Here is a 15490-nt window from a genome sequence, read left to right as displayed (position 1 = left end):
GATAAAGCCGAGCTCTGCCGTATGCTGAAGTGCTTTATCTTCAACTTGCCTGCCTGCTCAAAACACTTGAAAGTAAATTCCAGAATGTGTAAATGTAAACTTGTTAATATTTCATTTTGTAACGTAACAACTTTCTCTCAAGCCACAGAGCGCTGAAATTAGCATGACAAAGACGTGCAGCGTTTCTTATCTCGTGTTTGTTCTATATGTATCTCCCCTATATCGTGGTCCTTTGTTGACGCTGCCGTGACCCAAATTCTCCCTCAAAGATCATGAAAGTTTCATATTATGTTAAGCGACATAAGAGCTCTTTCTTGACTCATGAATCAAAGCACGCACCAGATTCTAATGTTTACAGATCCTACGCGTGCGCCGCACGTCCACTGAAAAACATTTCATGTGGCTGGATTTTGTAGAACAGCAATCCTTGCCAACTTTCTTCCCCAAAGAACATAGTTTACTTTGTTGGAATCTGTGTGGATTTATTTGTCTACACAACTGAGGCATGGACAGAATAAATCTTTCAAGTTTTCAGCTTTCCAGTCACAGGGTACAAGCTGATTTCTGACAGCTGCAAAAAGGAGCTGGCAGAACGCTGCATTTTAATCAAGATTGCGAAACGGGCTTACAGGATGACCTTCCAGGCAAAGAATAGTAATTCACCTCAATGACACACTGTTGTTTTTGTCCCTCTCGCTATTTGTACTTGTTTATTGAAGGATGACAATACCCAAGGCAGATGATTTTTAATAGCCGTGGAAAAGACAGTGGAGCCGCCATTGTTAGCTCAAACAAAAGCGACGCAGGGATTTAATGTGCCCGTGTGGAGATTTAGTGAGTGGTTTGTGTATGTCAGGCAATTGGATAAACCTGTCAAGTTAGTTTATGTCACTGATGAATTATAATAACATTATATTTTAAGCTGTTTTAAAGATCTCCTGGATACTTCCCCGGTGGGCGTTTCGACGTGAGCAGATCCTTGAGCTTTCTGGCTTACTGTCATTACACTGCAGCTGGGACACTGAGCTGCCTCAGAGTGAGAAGATCCCCGGTTCAAGTCCGGTTTGGATACTCCGGTATATTCCTACAATCCAAAAATACACGTTTTAGGAATATTGGTGTCTTTAAATTGGTTGTATGTTCTAATGCGAGCTTTGTGATGAACTGGTGGCAATTAGGCTATTTTGAATGTTTGATTTGCTCAAGAGAGTAAATCATCACTCTTTCACTTTAATAAAGTTAGCGGCCTGCATGCAAATATTGTCCCCACCATTGAAGCGCTGGGGCGCGAGTCTTAAACGTCACTTTAAATCAGACAGCTGCTCAATTTCAAACAGGGAAACTTACTCGTAAAATTTAGATTTCCAAATAAAAATAAGATGCATGGACTCCGAGGAGCAGCAACAGGCGAGTTCAGTAAAGGAAGCTGGTGTCAGGCCTGTGGTCACTTCTGTCTGAAAGCAATGTGTATAAACTGGATTATTAATATTGAGCGCTGTGGTGTATATGGTAATATGATGGCGCTGAGGACTGGATCTCTTGTAGGCAGCCTGGACCATTTTATTTTAACTCTGACCGTCATGCCTGTTTGGTGTCAATTTTTGGTTTGCTGATGATTGTTAAAGTATTTTAGAGATTCTTTTGTGTAACTTACGTTTTTTTTTTTCTTTTCCATTGACATTCATGTAATGTCCAGGAAATACATACAAAAAACTTTCATTTTGTTTCCTTGAGGACATGTAGACGTGGTCTGGACCCGTTTTGGCCCAGTGGGGTAGGCAAGTAGGCCTACAGGCTTGTATAATGGATGTGTTTTGTCTTCGCTCTAGGCACGCGCAAGCACCCAACCCCCCCTCGAAGGCCGTTGTACAGTTCGCACACTGCATACGCTTGACACCCCTGCTCTAAAGATATTGAATTGTTGCGTATGTAAGTTACTGTATCTGTCTTTTTATTGGCCCTGAGGTTGACCTTTCACCTCGTGTCAGCTGGGATTAAAGATTCTTCAGGTCTTTGAAGGCTATCAACATAACCACATACTCGACAGTCCGGGCAAGCTGCCTGGGTGCTTCAATACTGGGGCTGACTTTCTCAAGCACAGTCACAAGGACGCTGCACTCGCTGCTGCTAAATGTGTTCATGTCCATTCATGGTCAAAAAAACTCCCAGCAAAATATTTGCTGCTCTTGCTTTGTAAAGTAAGTAAAGTTAGGAAACAAATTCAGCCAACTTTTGGATGCTTTATCTAACTCTTATTATTGAATCTGTCTGTGATTGACTGATGTGAAATGGATGGATAGCACTTCTGTGATTTTGTCTGTCTGGAGGTAAAATTGGTCAAAAAAATAAGAAAAATAAGAGATTGATGAAACGTTTACGGGCTAAATTTAAATACAGCATTGAGCTATTTTCTGACTGCAATGTGTCCAAATAAGGACATGCATTTCACATATTGCCCAACTTACACAAATCAAAAGCAATGGAGTACTTTGTGAGGGGCGAAAAAAGAACACGATTAGAGGTTTTACTCGGCATCTGACTGAACTGATCAATTCCCATAATTTCACATGATAATGAGTCAGAATCAACACTGCACAAACAGTATATTTTGTTCCACATTTTAAGACTATAAATCAGGTTAATGATGCTTTGGGCAGCCCACTGCAAATCACTTGGCCTTTGAATGGATCAAGCTATTTAAAATACAATATTCTGATCTGGAGGAAAAGTACACTCATTCATCAGCCTGATAAAATCAGAGAGCGAGAGAGAGAAAGAAAGAAAGAGGGAGAGAGATGTAGAATATAAATAGAAAAGTAGAATTGTTCCGAAAATGAGACAGAGGCATTTTAATTTTTAAATATTTCTGCTTATGTTAGGGAACAAATTTGTCTTGAAAGGTCATCAGCAGTCTGTTGCACAGAAAAACCGAGATTTTTTAATGCAGCCTCTCAAGCTACTTTGACGTCTCACTGAGATGCTAATGCGACGAGAAGAGCAGATTTTCGAGAAGAAAAAAAAAAAAAAGGATAATTACTGTCTGCACTTCATTTGGCACTGTTTGGCTGCATAGAGCCAGCTGTGTTTACTGTACATAGTACTGCAAATCTTACATAAGGCCGCCTGGCAGAACATTTCAGATGTGTTTCATGCAGTCTATACTATAGCTGATTTGACCAACCCCCCTCGCAAAAAAAAAAAAAAAAAAAAAAAGAAACAGAAAAAGCTGTAATTTGCAATCGAGAAAAGGCAGGAAAGGTTAATTAAAATGACTCACACCCCCGTATGTTTAAATCCAACTCAGACTTTGGAGCGGGAACGCATCAAAAGGCTGCATTCATATTGTGCAAGTACACATTGTGTGTTTAGAAATCCCATATTCACCTAGCTGAAGGGTTTTTAGCTAATATGTTACATCAACTGATATTATTTTGAGAAATAAAATAAATAAATCTTTCAAATAGAAATTTCTTAGTCCAGCTTCAATGAATGGACAAATCTGATGACAAAGGTGCTGATAAATAAATGTCTTTTATCCAGATACACACCATCACTCCTAATGATACGTTCTGTGTGGTGAAGCACATTACCTAACCCACTTATACTGCTTGAAGCGGATAACCCTGGGTGGGAGACATCAAACATAAAGCACAGAGAGCTTAATTGATTTTTTTTTTTTAAATCCTGTTTTTAACAGCATAACCAATGCAATAATTCATAACAACTCAGTAAAGCCCTTCAGGCAAGAAGTTGACCTTGTTTGCAGACTGCCTTCTAATTTTTTAAGGGTTTATGAACATGTTTTTCATCTGGAGGAAAACACATTGTTCCACCATATGCTAGACGTCTGCTGTACAGTGCCGGCCCGATGTGGGACGCAGGCTTTCGTGGCAGAAATGACACTTACATATGGGTACACAGCTGGCCAAGACAAACCCACAACACCAAAAAGCGAGCATAACTAACTGGCTATAGGGAAAAGACATTAGAAACCACTGTGGTAATTGCCTGCTTGTGTCCTTTTGGGCTAGAGAAGAAACCTTCTGTGTGGCTTTTTGTTCTTATGGGAAAACAGCATTGAACTCGTAATGACTCACTCCTACCTTTTCAGCGCAGCTAATTCCCCAACAATTCCCTCCTTCCACAGTTAACCAGTTTGAATAAAAAAGGGGATTTGAAATTGATGGTTGTACTAACTGGTACTTTGGCCGCTGGTTTTAGCCTTCTTGGGCAGTGCATATTGGAGGTTTCTCTATAGTGACTAATCCTGGGACACTGTACTCATTTAAAAGAATCTGAATCAGGGAAAATAGGTCAAAAACAAAAGAAGGAAGAAAAAAAAGAAAACCAGAATAGACTGTGTTATGTCCTTACAACTTCTGATCACAGTTCACTTTCTGCGTTGACCACATCACAAACGGCTTCATGTTCAATCAATGTCAGTCTCTCTGAGCTGCTCAAAGTGTTCAACATCATTCTTCATGCACTGCAGCAGTGAAGTTCAATCCAGGTGAACTGGGCGCAGACAGACGAGTCACTTCAGACTACCAGAGCCGGGCCACAAATCTTTGCTGGAAACCCAAGCTGATAAGGTTTATAAATCCCTGAGTCAGAGGAGTCTGCAGGTTTCAAGATAAAATCTATTTAGTTTTGATATGAAAAATTCTAAAAAAAAAGACAAAAATATCACAAAAAAACCCATCCTATTGCTCAAGGAAAGGCTCAAGAAGCCTATTTAAAACACACCTCAAGGAGCCAAAAAACAATAAAAAAAAAGAATAAAGCAAGAAGAGAGATATGTTATGAAGAACACTTGATGGACTCAATAACAATTTTAAAAGAGACTAAAATACAGAGACAGAAAAACTCTCCCCCTCATATGCTGAGATCTCACTGCAGTTAAGTTTGCTCACAACTGGACTGCAATTTCTACATCATTAGCGACAATGACGACAATAGAAAAGGGACACTGGGACCGTACAAGCACATCGTTATGAGCAAAATCTGAATTCATTTCATGGGCAAACTCACAACGTGCACACAATGAATCTCTGAACACTGTTCGGGACAATTCACTCCTTCTCCTCTAATTTACAACAAGACTTTAGTGGGAAAAAGACTGACACAGAAGAAAAGGAGATAGATTAGAAACACTGCCATGTTATTCTGTATTCCAACAAAAATTAGAGTGGTACAGTGTGAGCTGTTTATGAGAATGAACAATGAAGACAAAGCACGAGTTAGAAATAAGTGTTATTGCAGTGATTGAACAGACTCAGCGTTTATCCATGTCAAGGAGGAAGTTTATATCACTACACCTATTCCGTCTTTAAACACGGTTGCATAAGGTCTTGAATGCAGGTTCCGGAGTTAAAAATGAACCCAACGGATGTCCTGAATTGGTCCCATCTAGATCATACCTGCAGCAAAAGCAATATGGGGGAAGGGAATTGGCATTTAAGGGAAGAAATATGCTGCGATTCTGGCAATCCCAGAAGGACAAGATAATCTTGATAATCCTAAAGATAAATTTGATCATGGTGTAAAATCTGTGGTTCGTACGTTGTAGAGAGAGAGCAGTTCACAGATGGGCACTGTGATGGACGTGCCATCCCGGGCTTAGAAAACTTTTAAAGATACTGCAGGAAATGAGGCGACAATGAACACGACAGCAGCATGGCACTGAAATAAAACAGATTTCACAGAAGGTAAAATGCTGGACCATATCATCCATCTTCTATGCAAAGCTCGCCTGTACAAAAATGGAACAGAATTCCCTTTCTGGATGTATGCAGAGACAATGCTGGGTTTTATGCGCACACACAGTGCGGTGTACATATATTGAACATATGTTGTACATGTGTCATACATCCATCGTCATACACACGTCATTCATACATTGTGTATACATCATGTATGTAATCTATGTCATATATACATCCAAAACATATGTTGTATATGTTGTACACATGTCCTACATACATTGTTGTAAATGACATACATATGTCGTACCTACACTGTACCCATATCCTACACACGTCGTACACGCCTCGTGCATACGTCATACTTCCATTTTACATACATCTACCTACACTGTACACATGTCATACATGCTGTACGTTCATTGTAATAAGTTGTACGCACATCGTGCATATGTTGGAGTGGCCACATCTGATTTATTTGAGTGCAACAATCTGCAGTTAAAGATGGGGCCTGAGCTGCTCAAACTTGCGCATATACACACATTTGAGGAATGTGATCTTCTGATGGCTGGCACTGAGAGCCGTGTGTAACTTACACACAAAATGACACTATTGATTTAGATCATTTACCGTCATGAATGTATAATGGGCAAGAAGCCATACGCAGAGCTTGATTATATTTTCTGCAATCTAAATATTCTTCTCTTTCCATCTCTTCTCTGAGTCCTTTCAGTTGCTCATATACATGTATGAACACACACGAACTAAGATTGCTAATCTTTTTGCATGAGCATGCAATGTAGCACACTTCATCCAGGATCGTAGTGAATTGGGCCCCAAGTACCCCGAATGTGCCGTCCAAACTTTTGAAATCCAAGTAACGAGCTTGAAGACTGAAATAGGAGTCGATAGCACCCTCAGGTGACAGATGGGGTTCACTGAGGGATACAGTTGCCCTCGTTGTTGTTGATGAACCTCTTTTGTTGTTTGCAAGAATCTCAAACTTCAAAAAGTGTATCAACATACATCAACATTGCCAGAGAGAGGAGGGGGTCGGGGGGTGGGGGTGGGGGGGGGGCATGTTGATTCATGTTGATTTATCTGCCGTTTTCTTGCCCAGTTTCTTCTGAGGAGCATTTTGTTTGAAATTCAGCGCTCCTGTGATGGGGCGCTTGAGCCAAAGCTCAGAGATACACATTACATCCCTCCAAGGGGTCTCTCCCCTGGCACGATAACTTGGCCATTACAGCCAACTCACTGTTTCCACAGATGTCCCAATGGTTTGGCATGTGCACATTCGTGTACATGCACACACACTCTCCCCAGGCGCAATGTACCTTTCGGGGCGACAGCATTTATATAGGCTTAGAAATGGCTTTCTGGTCAAGTTCACTGTTTTTGCACGTGTCTCTCTGCACAGGAACATGTATGTAGCTGGGAAGTTCAGCGGCTTGACTCCAAAACTCCTGTCTGATACGTTCATTCAACATCATTGTGGCCCAGGAGGAAGTCATAGAGAATGTGAAGAGAGAGTTCCCACTGAGGTGTATACCTGCCTCTGTAAAGTGAGTAAAACACAACCCTACTGAACACCACCAGCTATAACAAATATTTTATGAGCTTCATCAAGAAGCAGCTTCTCAGGTCTCGGAGAGGAGCTGATATGCACTTTCTCTACTGCATATTATGTCAGCCACAAAAGAGAGCATTGCTGAACCCATGTCTCATGAGTGTGGGGATGATATTAAAAAAAAAAAAAAAAAAAAAAAAAGTCCAAAAGAACAAGAGCTGGAGTCAGGGGAACCGAGCACAGCAGATTTCATAGACGATGGGAGGAACCAAAGTGGATTTTCTGCACCATGCTCCTTCACTCAGGGGGTTACTAAAAGAGCCTCCATACCTTTGGCAACCACTGAGTCCAGATGGTGGGAATCTGGAGCACCGGGCGGGAGCAGTAGGAGTATGTGTGTGTGTGTGTGTGTGTGTGTGTTTGGGGGTGGTGAAAGGAGGGATGGAGGATGAAAAGAAAGAGAAGCGAGTGGAAACGAGGCAAAAAAAGCCAGGAACTGCAGAGAAAAACAAATGGCTGGAGGGGACTAACTGCTCCTGTCTCGCTGCTCTACCTGTTTCACCAAGGAAGGCCTGATTTATGATACGGTGAGGGGGCAAACAGACGGCCGGATGGACGGGCAGATAAAGGTAAGGAACGTGGTACAGAAAACCAGGCCAGGAAGAGCGATGAAGAAAATAAGAGAAAATAGAGAACGTGGAGGAAAAAAATATCCAGTGCAGAAAAGGTACAGTGAGAAAGCAGAGAAAGATCGAGCGAAATAGACAGTGGAGAGTGGCAAAGGATCAAAGTGACAAATACTCTCGCTGTGACCCTGCAGCTCCTGTCTCTAATGGGAGGTCTGGGAGATTGAAACCTTGGCCAAAGTTCCCGCGGTCACTCAGTGTGGCCAAACTAATTCGGTCCTGTCATAACAACCAACACGGAGATGGACATTTGGCACTCCTGATGAAAAAAAAAAATGAAAGAAAAAGAAAATGAAAAAGGAGGCACTGTCCAAAAAGAAATAATTTCTTGGAAAAGATGAGTATTTTCTGTTCAGAATGACAAGCGATGATCGGTCCTTTTCTTCATTCTGCCGATAAATGATTATCTGTCACGTGAAGGCGAACACTGTTACATGTATGAAGAGGTAATTCCAGGTTTGCTGAAAAGAATAATTTGAGAGCATAATGAGGAACTTCATACTGACGGACAGTAAAGGGGAAAAAAAGGTGAGGGAAATATATCACAGTGCATGTTACAGCACAAATCACACTGATGAATTTTCTTGCAAGGTTTGGAATGTTTCTAGTATGTCGGTTGAAATAATTGACCATTAAGTAAAAAAAAAAGAAAAAAAAAAAAAAAAAAAAAAGAGAAAATCGTTCTGCAACAGATTGAGAAACCCTTCCTTAGCAACGGTAACTAGGCACAGGAGGTTCGTCGGGCTTTGAGTTTGAAACGGTGGGCATGGGGGTTGTAGTTAGAAAGATACTCCGTGCATAAAGGGCTTAGTAATAATCTCTTTCTTTTAGGCTTTTCCAAAGCTATACATGTAGAAAGTAAAGAAATCAATCCAGCAGAGCTCATATTCCTCATCAACAGTAGTGAGGCCCGCTAACTAGTTTACCACCTACATAAGCAGCATAAGCCAGCTTTACTACTAAAGGCTATGCGAGCGTTGCACGATAAATTATTTCATAGGATTACAGATTGCTTTGAGAAAGTCCACTTCACACACATGCCTTCGCATTTATAGTATTTCCTCACTGCGGGGGAGCTGCCTCACAGCAATTTAATATTAGTTGCTACAACTGATTTTACATATTGGATTTAGGGAAGTTTTCACTAAACATCAAATATCATACAAGAGCTGTGTAAATGAGAGTAAGACCCTGCCAAAAATTTACCCAATCCTGTCGCTGCTGACATGCAGAATTTTCATAACAATGACATTTAGGCTGTTGATGATGTCTACATATTCAACATCGTGTCACATGGATCGTCAGAAACACACAGCAAAGTTGAGTAACTGTCATATATTGAAAATTGAAGTTTACCTCTCCAAAAAACTAGAACTGACTGGAGTTGTGAGTTTCGGGGACTTCGCTGACACTGTGCAACATATCAGAAGCAACTCGCATACAATTCCACGTCACCAATCTACCTAACAAGGTTTTTCATTGTGGAAGTATCGAGAGAAAATCTAAGCACAAACAAAAAAGCAATGCAAACATGCAAACTGGACCATCTCATGAATGACAGACTTGCTGAGGATAACTTCTCTTTACCTGTGACTTGGAAGGTGCATTTTCCGGCCCCGGCCTCATTGATGACATTACAGGTGTACTCGCCCCAGCCGTCGCGATTCAGGTTGCGGATGGTGTACTCTGTCTCGTCTCTCTGGGCATCGAACGCCCCGGCGTGCAGCAGCCGGTTCGACAGGAGCCACTCGAAGCGCAGCACCCGGGAGGGGTGGGCTCGCAGCACCCTGCAGGTCATCACGACGGGCCTCCCGAGGCCCTGACGCATCTCCATGTAGACGGGCTCCACTGTGGGGGGGTCTGAGAGGGAGACGGAGAGGCTCAGACAGGTTCAGCCCACATTTGAAAAGGGACAGAAAAAGCGTGTCAAGGATGTCAGTTCAGGTGAGATAAGGAGAAAAGAAATGCTTTGGCTAAATGGGAGAAGAAGAAGAAAAGAGAGTGAGTGGGAGTATGGTGAGCTGACATCAATGGAAGACAGACACTATTCAACTGAGGGCCCTCTCAGTCAACCCTGTGACCTCCAGAAGATTTCTCACGGAGAGAAAATGTAGCTGGAAGACACTATCTCTAATAGTTCCATATAAGATGAAAAAACAAATATGTTTCTGAAGCTGTACAAGGACCTTTTATGAAGAGCATAAATGACCCTGAGATACAGTATGTATTTGAGTTTGAGTGAAGACCTGAGGACACAACAGAAAAGACAACAGTTTTGGAAAAAGTCATCCATGTTCAAATCGTCCACACACAGTGAAAGGAAAATAAATAGTCCAATACTGTAACATAAACAGGAGTTTGATACAAAAAAAAACAAACAAAAGACTGTAAGCTTACGTTAAACAATCAGAAATAGAAAGTCAATACGCTTCAGCAACGGAGGAAAAATGAAAACGATTGCAGGAGACCGGCAATGACGGCAGGGAGATCAATTTTGCAGAATAAAACTAGAATAATTTTCCGGACAAAAATCAGTCACGCTTCACAGAAAATTGGTAACAGGATGATGAAGTGCACCTCGAACTTTCAAAATGGAAAATTAATAACTTATTTGACTGTCTGACGGGCTTCACCTCTCAGCTCGCAGGAAACCTCGCGGTGAAACATTTAGCCCGTCAAAATCATGCAAAAACCTAAAGACCTTTCTCCTGCAGGGTTTTCATTTGTGAGATGTTTTTATTTTGCCGCGTGTCGACTGTTCACCAGCCATTATGTACAGCGGTGTTTGTGTGTGTGTGCAGGATTTTGTGAGGACAAAATGTGTGCGAGTGCTTCTGTACACGAGCGGTTATGAATAATTTCCCCAATTTAAGCATCTTCGCTGCAGACACTCGACAAAAGTCACGACCAAGCATGAAAAACAACAGCAAACGCTGGAGAGAAGAGACAGAGCGACACGGAGCCTCTTAATTGCTTGAAATCTACATAATTCCTGACAGAGTAAAGGAGAGGCAGCAGCAGCAATAGCCAGGGCTGGGGATGCTATTTTTCAAAATGTAATCTGTTACAGATCACCGATTACCTGATTGAAACTGTAATCTGCAAGATAATCTTCTACATTATTCACACCCTGTAATATAATCTAATTATCGAGCCTTCCAAACTTGATAGGTTATGCAATTAAATGAACAGTGTATTTTAATTTACAGCATATAATTTGATAACACTATTAATGTCATTATCTAAAACCTTCATCAAGTTATTTTTTATTATCATAATATAGATGAACATAAGCATAACGCTAGTTTTCTATATCCAAATACACGCAAATTCCAGTAGATTAGTCGAATACAGAAAAGGTTACAAAACAAACAGCATTTCTCTGAAGACTTAAATGAGAGATCAAATGTCAACTGTATTTTCTTTGTTTCTCCCAGAAATGTATTTTATATTTGTTTTTTCCATTGTGCATAATAGAGTTAACCTCATCCCGGGCTTCAGCGGAGGGCAGGTTGGCAAGGCCAGTAAACATTGTGTTGAATGCAAAATAATACACTAACATTTAATGGTCCAAAGTGGGATTTTACACATTTGCCCTCTATGCTAATAATCACTTAACACACAGCATCGTGCAATTCACTCAGCAGTTCCTATGATTAATGACACACCATTAGATCGGATAATGACTGGCTGAAATGTGTAAAATAACAAATCACAACACATGGGGGTGACGGGAAAAGTAAACATGGACCTTGTAAGATGTCTGGACTTGAGAGAGAGAAAGAGAGAGAAAGAGAGAGAGAAAGAGAGAGAGAGAGAGAGAAAAGTTTGCCCACTTCACTTGATGCTGTTCTCAAGGTGGAGAGCAAAGTGGTTTTCATCTCTGCTAAATGAAACAGCAATCAGTTCCTCCTTCAAATGAGCCTTGGCTGGGCTTTTACCCAAACCCAAAGGCTTATCTCTGACTCAAGAAAGAAGGGTCTGAAACTCTACTTATCACATTAAAATTGTAGGTCTGTGCACGGCCCTGAATCACAGCTAGCTCCACAGCCTCCCTGAGTGGCACTAGACCAAATTGCAGTAAGTGCAGTTCCATACACACAGAAAGACAAATGAAGACCGGATTTGGGTCTGCTGAAAATGAAAAAAAAACAACAAAACAAACAAAAACAAAACACACACAATCACATACAAAACCTTATATAACCAAAACATCCTTTAAACAAGGGCACATGCTTCATCTCCTCCTATGCATTTCCTGTGAAACAGCTGCCCAGCAAACGTGAGGAGAATGGAGCAGAAAGGTCCTCTGTGCTACTCCCCGAACACAACAGTGCTCGCCATGGCGAGCGTAGCGGCGGGGGGCTCAGAGTTGGTGTGCGCCGTAAGCTGAGGGGAAAACTCTGAGCACCGGCTGAGATGTAATCCATCATCAGTCACCGGTGGATACCTTGACAGTAATGTGGAGAAAAACAACATTTAAGAGTGTGGAGGACCTCTCCCCCACGGCCCACATGGACTGCCATCTACAGGGAAGAGTCCTGAATAAGACGTGGGGAAAAGGGGGCAGACAATGTGTATGTTTGTATTGTACGCCACGGTGCAGTAGTGTTGTACACATCGAGTTTCTGAACGCTCACTGAACTGGTATACTTCAGAGTCAGTCGAAATGGGCTTCATTTATCTTCCATCTCTTGTGAGTGAGTGCAAAAAGACAAGGACGCAGGGCTCCTGTGGGCCTGAAGAAGTAGATTGGACTGTAAGGGCTGTGCATGAGCACATGTGTGAGTGCCTGCAATCTATTTTTTAGTGCTGGAAGTGCATCAAATGTTTGTATGTTCTTTCTTTTTTCATCTTTTAAGAACTGAAAGTCTTCTCTCTGAAATCATAGGGCGATGGCAAAGGAAGGAACACTCAGATCTGTTACTTAATTACTAATATAACTGTATGAAAATACCGCTGGACTGAAAATCCTACTTAATTAAAACAACACAAGCTATTATCAGCAAAATGTACTCAAAAGAATCCAAAATGAAAGCACTTAGTGTATCACGCTGACATGGCCCCCATAGCCTCTGGCATAATATTATTCAGATTTCCCATTTTAAAGTAGGCACTCGATAAACTCAAAGAGTGTCAAATAATACACAAGCAGTACATTTAAATAAAAGCTCTGGCTGCTGTTATGAGAAAAACAAGTGTTGGATCCCAAATTACATACTTCACTGCAACACACAAGAACTAATATATTGTACATTCAGACAGCAGTAATACTGGACAGTGACTGCTGCTCCAATGGTTTCAGTTCAAATAAATTATCATTGTTGGTCTTCACTATTTACATTTCGGGCTGGTAAGACTCAACCCACATTCTAATCAATAATATAAACATGATCGTTGTGTTTTGGGTGTCCGTTTACACGCCAATGGTGCTCTGAGCCACTGCAAATGCAACTTTTGGAAAAAGGCTTCATTCTGATCGCTGCATATTTTATCTCCTGGATTAATGAATTCATGACACACTTAATAAATGTATTTATTTTATTTCTTTGTAAAGCACTGTGTATTTCCCTGTGTCTGAATGGCACTCATGCACACCATGGCCTTAGTTAACAGTTCTTCTGCACATGCCCAACAATGCTTGCCTCCGGAGTGTTCTGACTCCCAGTCCACATTCTCCTGGGACTTGGTAGTTTTAAAGTTGCGAGTCGCCGTAAAAACAATCCAACTTTGTCATTTGTCCATCTGAATGTCCGTGTACTCGCCACTGTTAATGTTGATTGGGTTGATCATTTTCTACTGGCGTGTGTGTGTGTGTGTGGTTTTATTAGAAAATCAACCAACAGCACCTACTAGTAGCCCAACATGAAAAACGCATCGTTTTCAAAGCATTGCTGTGTAAACCCAAAACTTTACTGACACGAAAACACGAAATGGGGCCAAAGTTTCAGTGTCAAAATGACGAACATTTCCCAAAAAAGTGACAGTGTGAACTAAAATGTGTTTACTGTTTTGTGATGCTGACAGTCTCATAACTCCAATCTATAGTAATAAACTACATTAGGCACTGATTAACTTTAAAAGAAACAAACACCCGGTTCAACCTTGGTTACAGAGCTCCTCCATCATCTCATAATTCATGATTAAGTCTCATCAAGTCTAACAACATGTCTCGTTTCCTCTCTCCCAATAAAACTACAATCATGCTGCTTTGGCCCCTGGAGGCCTTCAAATATCTTCAGGCTACAGCAGGTGCAGTTGGCCCATCCAGCCTTTATTTATGTATTAGTAAAGCCTTTAATGTCAGTAAAATAAAACCCTCTGAGTCATTACATATACGAGTGCTCCTATCTGGTGTGACTCTACCCGCAAGTTTCATCACGTCGATATGTAAAGTAGTTTGTTGGGACGTGCTGGCGCTTTTACTGGGACTGCATTAGCCAGTTAGAAGTATGTGATGATTCGATGCTACACTGCATTTACACCTCTCTGAGATGTAATCAGAATGTAAGCTTGACCAACCCATTAAGAGGCACTCTGCTTGGATTTTCAACAAGCCATCAAAATTTACTGAAATTAGACATCCGCATAGATTTACAAATTCAGGAGGACCTGTTGACTTACATTCATGAGTCAACAGGTTAATCATCTGATGTGTTTCTTGTTTATGTGGATTTGATTTTAAAGGACATGTATATATCACCAGATTTATGCAGAATACAGGTCATGATATAGACATTAGAGCCATTAGGGTAAGAATGAAAGTTAATACAATTATTCCTGATTTTTGTTTATAAATCCTAACAACCATACAAAATGGGTAGTAGTTTGTAGTAAACTGGCGTTCATTGTTGAGGGATCTCAATATTTACACTCTGTTGGATTATTCCATAGTGATAATAAAGCCCTGCTCCATTCAGAAAAATCCAGTAATTCTACAAAAAAAAAAAAAGCTAAGCAAAATCATTCAGTTTGAATGGAAACGGAAGCATTTTTTTTGCAGAGGATAACTTTTGTAGCATAACATGCCTCAAATTGAGATGGAGGGGGAAAAAAGAAAGAAACATTCATTAGGTAGTCAAACAGATATATACAGAATATGAGATGATGGCTCTGATTCATCTGATTTATAATGAGTCCTAGTGTTGAATAATGTACGGAAACACTGCTCCGCATCAGTGCGCCCTCCTTCCTTCGCGCAACAGTCGCTGCAATCAAACAATGAACTTAAGCACCATCTGCATTACCATACTGTTATTAAAATGTTGGGATAATTTATGAACTTAAATCTACAATTAAGGATAATCAATGTAGACGCCTTGGTGCGAGCAGTGGCCTGGTGATGCACTAATAGGTTGACCAAGTTATGAATTATTCTGTGTAAGCTGCATGCAGCCTCGTGTTTACGACCGACATACTCACTGACCTTTTCTAGTGTGGATTTGATGCGGCTGATCAATTCAATATTGTTCCACAAAAAAAAAAAACGGTTATTAAAATTTCATCCCCAAATGTGGTGGTGTGAGCCTTGC

The 15490-nt window shown here is 40.9% G+C and overlaps 1 protein-coding gene across 2 annotated transcripts in view; it reads right to left on the bottom strand.

The window, feature by feature from the left end:
- Nucleotides 1–15490, bottom strand: part of LOC308126182 (MAM domain-containing glycosylphosphatidylinositol anchor protein 2) — a 188129-nt gene that overhangs the window by 38446 nt on the left and 134193 nt on the right. For both annotated transcript variants that reach the window (XM_080490365.1, XM_080490364.1), the window contains exon 10: nt 9546–9818. In XM_080490365.1, coding sequence (XP_080346491.1) covers nt 9546–9818 — 273 coding nt within the window. The remainder of the gene's footprint in view (nt 1–9545; nt 9819–15490) is intronic.

The sequence above is a fragment of the Lipophrys pholis genome (assembly GCF_963383615.2).
Source record: "Lipophrys pholis genome assembly, chromosome: 21".
NCBI lineage: Eukaryota > Metazoa > Chordata > Actinopteri > Blenniiformes > Blenniidae > Lipophrys > Lipophrys pholis.
Note: the sequence above shows the minus strand (reverse complement) of the source record. Positions and strands in the feature narration are given on the sequence as shown.